Genomic DNA, 8,855 nt, shown 5'->3' with positions numbered 1-8,855 from the left:
TATCTAATTTTAGTTATTTGTCCGGATATTAGAGATACTCACCTTCTACAATTTGGATTTAATACTAATTGTTCAACGTTACATGCAGAATTTCTAATAAGCGAAGCAATTAAACATTACAACAACAACAATTCCCCAATGTACTTATGCTCTTTAGATGCAGAAAACGCTTTTGATAGCTGTAACTGGGATATCCTATTTAATAAATTACATGTTGATAAAAAATTACCACTTTGTATAGTAAACACTATCTCTTCGTTATATAACAATAGTAGCGCAACAATTTTATATCAAAGTTGTAAATCAAACTCTTTTCTTCAAAGACATGGAGTAAGACAAGGATCGATTCTTACGCCTCACCTTTATAACCTTTACACTGAAAGTCTTCTCAAAAATATTAAAAATTAAGGTATTGTCGCCACATCTATATACGGTAACTTTACTGGTGTGGTAGCGTATGCGGATGATATCATACTTTTAAGCTCTACCCTCTCTGGTCTCAAAAAGCTTACAAAAAGATGCAACATTTACTGTTATATTAATTGTATTAAACTAAATGCCGACAAAACTGAGTTCTTGATTCCAGGTAAAGCACAAATACAAACCAATACGATAACGATTTCTGGTAATAACATAAATCTTCAGAATAAACTTAGACATTTGGGATTCACATGGGATACTGAACATTTAATTTTTGCTTTACTCAGTCATACAAATGTTGATAAAAAAATCTCAAACTTTAGAGCTGTTGTTCAAACTCTTATTCAATCTGCAATCCGGTTTGCCCACCCAAACTCTATTTCCTATATATATATAAATCATTGGCAGTCCCTACTTTAACTCATGGTATGGAGCTATGTGGAGATAATTCTGCTTTGATGAAAAAGCTAGATTTAATTGGAAGGAGTGCGCTAAAGTCGTTTTTGAACGTTTCAAAACACAGTAGGAACTATGTGGGGTCCCTATTTGGAATCCAGGCAATTTCGGAATGTATTAGACAAAATAAATTAAACTTGTTCCTTCGTCTTCTAAATAATAGATCAACTGCAGATATTATCTGTTCACATCTGGACCGCCCTTTGTTACAACATTTGTTAGTTGATGTTGTCCAGGAACTATGCTGTTTTCAGTTGTTAGATTTTAGGAACTTGATTCAAAATAAAAAGAAGGTAAAAATTGCACATTTCAAAAGTGAAATTCCCTCCGATGTTGAACAAACATTCAAATATGCGATAGAGTGCTGGAATACAAAAGAGCAAAGAGGAATTTTTAGATATTCTTGAAGAAAAAATCACCGGAAAACTTCCTTATTTTTTTTTCACTTGTAAATTACATCGGGTGTTAAATAAAATAATAATATATATCACGCGCTTATATGGCAAAACCACCGCCGTTTTCCGTATGTCCGCGCTCTGAGTATATATGCTCTCGACATTGAATTTAGATTACCGCTATAAGTAGTAAAACTTTACCGCTTTAAGTAATAAAATTGAGGTTTCAATTTTTTAAAAATTTAAGAACTCTTAAATTTTGTTGAGCGAAGTATTGTGTTTGTTTATTGCAATTACAAAAAAAGCACTTACGTTCATTAATATTTTTTAAAATTTAAAATCATCTTTTTAATTTGCACAAGATAAGTTCGAGAGCTGACATTTTAATATTAGGCACATTCTGCCTCAGTTGAGTTAACTCAGTGCCAAATTATAATGTGAACAATGAACAGAAGATTACGTACCATCAATAAGTTAATCAAGGTTTATTAGTCAATGGTTTTATTCAGAAGGGGCCTATTTTATACGACCTTCAGGGTGAAACGGGCCCCTAGCATCTCTTTTTTCAATCGTTATTTCTCAGTGTAAGGATTAGGCCACACCTTTAATTTTTTGATGTTCAAAATAATCTTTTTAACTCCATTTTCCATTGATCGTAGAGCATAGAACATTAAAAATGCTTTATTTGTAATTTTTGGTTGGTTATAGCTGAATGGATTCTATCATTTTAAGACTATTAATTATTTTTTTAATTTAAACCAGATTTTTCTTTCAAATATAGAAATATAAACAAAAATTGGATGTCTTGTGAAAAAACAGCTCAAATGTTGAATGCTTAATTGTTATGAGCATATTTCCTCATTTTGATTTGAGCGAGTGTGGGGTAGAAAGATTCTTTATTATTTTTACACTTAAAACAGAAGTACTGACTAAGCATAAAAGAAAATCAATCAAGAAAATCAAAGAGTTAATTTTTATTACGAAAACCTTTTTATGGTTTTGATAAGCAAAAATTAATCTCGGCATATTAAAGTTAAACTTTTTGCACAACTCAAAATACGAATAAACAAGCAGTACTTGAAGTTAAAGGATGTCATTGGTTTTATGCAGCAATAAAAATACATCAGTACCAGAAGGAGGGTTCATCTTTATTACATATAATTTACACATTTAGTCAAAAAGTCCAAATCCCATATCACCATCTGATTCTTCTTCGGATTCTTCCTTTTTCTTTTTCTCTTCCACCTTAGCAGCAGGTGCAGCACTACCAGCTTTCTCAGGAGCAGCAGCAACAGCAGATGGAGCAGCAGCTCCTCCTGATGGCATACTTGACATCTTTTTAGATCCTTCAGCAATTAACTAAATAAATATTTTTAGATTCAATACAAAAAGGTAAGCACATTACTTTGTTTAATGATATAAATCTTCAACACATAAGAATATGCATGCACACAATTAAACGCAGAATTATAAATGGGAAATAAACACATAAAATACAAATTTTTTTAAAAAGGGTGCTACAAGCAACAAAAATTAATTATAGTGAGTATATTCCCTTTCTCAATTTTAAATGCTAAAATCTATTATTTAAATATTAAATTTAATATATAATCTTGGTTCTGGTAATAAATCAAAAATATATTTTTAATAATTATTATTAGAACCAAGAGTTTTTTATATTAAATAATTCCTGATTGTGCGTCTATAATAGACTTAACATCATATTATTTTCTTAAATAAAATTATTTTTACATCAATTTTTCAAAATTAAACTAGACTCAGGATCTTTTGAAAATTTACCCCTCATAAATAAATATATATATAAATATATATGGCGTTTTTTATGCCATAAAAGCTTGTAGGATAACATTAATAGCTTACTTTAGTAGAAATATCTTCAAAACTCTAAGATCAACTACAATCAATGTAGATAGAGGGCATTTTTTTAAATATAAAAATTATCGTTGTTTACTTCTAAAAATCCATTGAGACAAAAAAAATCTAGATAAATCCTAATAAATTTATTACTAATATAGGGAAGACAGGGTTAACACTCAATATATAATGTTAAAACCCTTTTCAGAAACTAAACTTGTTTAACTAATATATATTTTGCTGATATTTAAAGATGCACAAAACAACTCTACATTAAAAAACTTTAAATATTATTTAATTAGCTATTTGAATATTTTTAATGTCATTTTTTCAATATTTAATTAGCTTTTTGAATATTTTCAAACATATGCACCCCCTTCAGTGAGCCTAAACCAAGTCTTTTGTAAAGACAACTAAAATCAAAGCTTATTAAAGGGTTACTTATTACTGAAAATCATAACCTGACACAAACAATAAAAATTAGCTAAATAAAAACCATTGTCTAACCCTTGTCCTAAAGGTCATTATTTGTAATATTAACGCATGACTTGCTCTCTTTTGCAAACACACAAATTCTGTTATCTGATATAATTCCCTTTCTGATTGTGATTTTTTATTTTCTTTTGTTTCAGCAATTAAAAACTGGGACTTAGAGCAATACTATTTTAATTTATAACAAAAGTATTTTTGTCAAATTTTAGAACACCTGAACAAGTTAAATATATATTTTGATCATTTTATTATTTTTGAGTGATTGTTTTAGTTTAAAAATAAACAACAATTTTTAAAAAGCTCAGTGGTGGCCTAACTACTGCCTGTAGAGACTTTTTAAAAATCCTCCATAAACAATTCGGATATTAAATAAACAACCACCTTGGTAATGTGATACACTTTTATCTACCTCAAAAAACAATCTGGACATTAAAAAACTTCAGACAGTCAAGTTCACTACTCTTAATAATTATATTGCTTTGATACAAATGATTATAACAGTTATTAGTCACCTATATTATGTAGAAATAAATATTTTTGCCCACGAAATTGTTTTTTTTTGCTCGTATCCTAAAGTCTGGCCACCCCTGCTTTAGCTAGAAATAATTGATGACTGCCATCAAATATACTATGCTCATTAAATATACTAATATACTTAAGTCATAAAAATATATTTTACTTATAATGCTCACAAGCAATTTATTTTCTTAAAAGTATCTACATGAAAAATTCACAACTTTCGTGTATGGTCATTTATGAATTGCATTTAACAACTGCTGTGACTCTATGAAACATAGTGCAATCCTGTAATTTTCTGGAAAGCTTGACTAATGTTCGAAACATTTCAAAAAATATATAACACTAAAACTCATATTTTCCAAGAAATTAAAGTTTATTCATCAAGTAACAAAAACTTGAATTTTTCTGTTCCGTACATGATTCCACTTCAAACCTAATTTATTTTAAGTTAACATTACTAATGCATACCATTTTTTTGTTTACAAAATATTTATAAAGGTTAGAATTAAGTGAGAGCAAATTGGGATCGTCAGTTTTTTTTAATGAAAATAATAGACAAAACATATACAAGTTTCTGTGCGTGATTTTTTGGAAATGCCCATATATACACATTCACGTACATACACACTATAATGAGGAACCATTACAAAAAGTTAAAAACTTATAAGGCAAAAAGACTAATGATGGTATAAAACAATTGCTTAAAATTGACAAAAATATAATAGCAATTGTAATATTATAAAATTTTATAACATCAATAAATACAGTAATAATATTAATGTGTGTATATTACCAACAACAATAAAATAAAAATAAAGACTAAAACAATACAAGGGCATAAAAGTAGCAGTTGAGGGAGTGCTATAAATAAAGTACCTATATTTTAACATTGTCACTAACAAATACAAAGATACTAAGACACAAACATATATATACATATATATATATATATACACACACATCAAGACACATACAATATACAAACAAGTATTTGTAAATGTATATTAATATAGTTATTGAGGTAACTGACCTGAATGCTTACAAATAAATAATTATTATAAATTATTAGTAAACAAGGTAAGCTCTTATTGGTTTTTTTTTCAGCTTTCTACTACTAACATTCATATAATAAGACAAGGACATATAGGCATAAAATATTTTTAAGAAAACTTTGATTATCTAAACAAATAAGTTTGTTTTATTTAATAAATAACAGAAAAGATAATAATTTGACACTTTTAGAGCACAACTTTTAGTTTTTTTTTTGGCAGCTGCCTTAAGTGTTGCATACTAAAAGTTTATAATTGACAGTATCTATATCTATGAAACTTACATCAGGAAGAGATTTTCCCTTTAACTGCTTCACAACAGTAGATGCTCGAGTTGCATCATATCCGACACCAACACTTTCTAAGATTTTTTTCAAATCATTTTCAGAAGGAGAAGCATTTCCACCAAGGGTAGCAAGAAGATAAGCGGCCACGTAACGCATACTAACAACAAAAAATTTTATTAGATGCGCTTTGCTCAATTAAATCTAATAAAAGCTTTAAATAATTGTATTTTGCATACACACACTAACACACACACACACACACACACATATATTTAAAACCTAAAAATAGAATACTGTAAAATATTAATGCTTTAACATCAAGTTGAAGCAAAGAGTTCGAGTTACTTAGAGTGATAATTTTTAAGCACAGCCGAGCCAGTACACAAATAACACGTTTGAAATAAATTTATAATTATTAAATTCTTCATGAAAAAAATTTGCTATTTAAACGAATACGCGTATAACGAATTTGATCTAAGACTTTATCTCACACACTACAACCATTATTATCCTACTACTACTTCTAGTAGTAGTACCGCAACCACTACTGCTACTTTTAGTAGTAATAGTGGCTGGGGTATCACAACTTTAATTATAATATGAATTACATGGACATTTTTGACCAATTAACAATTAGTAAACATGCAGCAATATTAGTAGTATATACTAATAGACAATTTAATTTTGTAAGACATTCTGTAAGGATATCTTTACTTAACAACAGAAATAGCATTTCTTAAAATATTGTTAACTTAACCAAATATAAAAAAATGCGACGTAAGTCGGAAAAAAATCTTGCTTTTTTTTTTATATACAACGTTGTTTTTGGATTCATCTAGCTGAATGATAAATGAGCTATTAGCATAATGTTTTACATAAATTCTCTTACGCTTTTAAGTCCTTTGGACACGAAATCGTGAGCACGCTAGTAGATTTGATTTAGGTAAACCAACAGTTCTGTTGGAAAGTTTGAAAAGATAGCGTGGATCTTGTAGAATCAAAATAACGGACCGTTCGTTCCAGACTTCTCCTCCACCACGGATGTTATTGCCAATACTGTGTTTTTTTGTTCTTTTTTTACATACTAATTATTTTTTTACATTTCTTTGGTTATGAAGTCTTTTGCTCACGCTGAAGAAACAGAATAACTTACCTAACCTAGCCAGTGAATAAAATTGAAATAAAAAAGGGAACAGTTACAAAATTTTATCATCATACTGCATCATATCATCATAGTATCATACTGACTTTATTTCGACCAAATTAACCAACAATTAGACCAAAATTAAGTAAGAAATATTTATTTCAACTTTAATATTTGTTTGTCAGAAACATGCCATGCGTTTTTCAAAAAGTTCGTTTCGAAAACTGTTTTTGCATTTTAAAGATTTATTTAAAGATATAAAAGCACAAAATGTTTGCGAACTGATTGTCTATGATATACTTTGTTTTATGATTCTTTTTAAAAGAAACTAAACATTATACTTTTAATTTAGTTGAAACATCTGGTATAGTATGGTATTGCGTTGGTGTTCTCATAATAAATTAGAATATTTTTAAGGGTTATATATACCCTAGTTATTCAAGTAATATAAAAAAACCGTTAAAAAAACAAACAAATAATAAAACTTCAATGTAATGTGTTCTTGCGTCTTAAATAAGAAAAATAAGGTTTCCAAAACAACAATGTGACGTAATCACCGTCGTCTTCATTCAAACCGCCTTCATTTGGAGAAACTGGTGAAACTGTATTTCCAAGGACTCTCTCACTTTTCTCTTAAAATAGTCTACCTCTACTTTAACAGTGTTGTTTTTATTCCAGCCAAAGGCACCAAGGCAATTTCTGGAATGCCCCGCTACGGCCGAATTTTTCCATTTCCTCAAAAGTATGTTTTTGATGTTGACAAATGCGAGTTGAAATCTTGAGTTTTGTTTCACCTACATAGAGCTTTCCACACGAACACTCCAGTTTGTAGACTCCTGAGTAAGAGTTGTTGGGAAGTCGAGGCTTGTTTTTTTGAGTTATTAGTTGCTGAAGGTTTTTTGGTGATTTAAAAACTGGAGTATAGCCTGTACTTTTAAATATCTTTTTTAATTGATTACTTGATTTTGGTATCCATGGTAGAGAAATATAATTAAGCTCACTTTGAAACAGCAGTGATATATGTATATATATATATATATATATATATATATATATATATATATATATATATATATATATATATATATATATATATCTGTGTGTTTTTTAGTAGAGAAGATCCTTATAAAGAAAGATCTTTATAAATGTTCATCCAAAAATTAGGAATATAGTAAGTTATATAAAGATGTTTCATTTTTTTTACAGTTGAACATGGTGCATCATAAAATAAGAAAAATCTATAGACCACTTCGAGGTAAATTTAATTAAAATAAAATGCGAGCAGCTGTAAATGCAGTTCTTATTGGTGGTACAGTTTATCGTATATTTAAGGAGAGGGGAATAAACTTAATGACACTTAAGTGATATGTAAAGAAATATCAATTAGATTCAAATACAGTCTGCAAACCTAGTATATCTTATTACCATGCAAATCTTTACCAAAGAAAAAGAAACATCAGACTATATTCTAAGGGCTTCAAAACTTCACTATGAATTGTCAACCAAAACAATACGAAAACTTGCCAATGAATTTGCAATGACTCTTTCTAAGCCCATTCCTAATTTGTGGAAAAGTTCATAAATTGCTGGGAAACAGTAGCTTTGTGGTTTTATGTTACATAGGAATGATTTATCGTCACGAAATCCAGAAGCTACATGTATGGCATGAGCAACTGATTTTAATCTTTATACAGTTAGAAAATGTTTTACCAGCCTAAAAGATGTTCGTCTGCGACACAAGTTTCAGCCACAAAACATTTATAATGTTAATAAGACAGATCTTGCAACTGTTCAAAAACCGGGTAAAGTAATTGCTGGTAAAGGAGATAATTAAGTTGAAAAAATAACTTCAGCAGAAAAAGGGACATTGGTAACAGTTTGTTGTGCAGTTAATGCATTTGTGTATTTCGATTTAACTAAAGAAAATGGCATAACTATGCTGTCTTTCCCACCACATTGTAGTCACAAGCTGCAGCCATTAGATTGGTCAGTTTATGGGCCACTGAAACTTTATTACAATGTATGCAATGATTGGGTTTTGTCTAGTCTAAGACCAATGACCATATATGATATAGCTGCAGTTGTTAGGAAAGTTTATGCACAAGCTTTTACTCTATCTAATATTTCTGCAGGATTTGCTGTGGCAGTAATTGAATCCAATAATCCTAACATATTTTCTGATAATGAGTTTTTGGCTTCATTTGTAAGTGACCGTCCA

At 29.2% G+C, this 8,855-nt stretch overlaps 1 protein-coding gene across 1 annotated transcript; it reads right to left on the bottom strand.

The window, feature by feature from the left end:
* Positions 1-2,398: 2,398 nt before the first annotated feature.
* On the bottom strand, positions 2,399-6,532 carry LOC100199163 (large ribosomal subunit protein P2). The gene is made up of 3 exons (XM_065807734.1): positions 6,383-6,532; positions 5,491-5,650; positions 2,399-2,630 (listed from the first exon to the last, which is right to left on the bottom strand). Exons 2-3 carry the CDS (start codon positions 5,647-5,649, stop codon positions 2,442-2,444), a joined length of 348 nt encoding a protein of 115 aa, XP_065663806.1. The 5' UTR covers position 5,650; positions 6,383-6,532; the 3' UTR covers positions 2,399-2,441.
* Between the last annotated feature and the right edge of the window lie 2,323 nt (positions 6,533-8,855).

The sequence above is a fragment of the Hydra vulgaris genome, chromosome 10 (assembly GCF_038396675.1).
Source record: "Hydra vulgaris chromosome 10, alternate assembly HydraT2T_AEP".
In the NCBI taxonomy this organism is placed as follows: Eukaryota; Metazoa; Cnidaria; class Hydrozoa; order Anthoathecata; family Hydridae; genus Hydra; species Hydra vulgaris.
The sequence above is the reverse complement of the archived record's forward strand: the minus strand, read 5'-3'. Positions and strand labels throughout refer to the sequence as shown.

What these genes read in the sequence shown, in the direction of transcription:
- LOC100199163 (XM_065807734.1), bottom strand. Translation starts at nt 5,649, where the DNA reads ATGCGTTACGTGGCCGCTTATCTTCTTGCTACCCTTGGTGGAAATGCT. An exon ending in AGGGAAAATCTCTTCCTGAT is followed by an intron (nt 2,631 to 5,490) that starts GTAAGTTTCATA and finishes ATATTTATTTAG; the next exon opens with TTAATTGCTGAAGGATCTAA.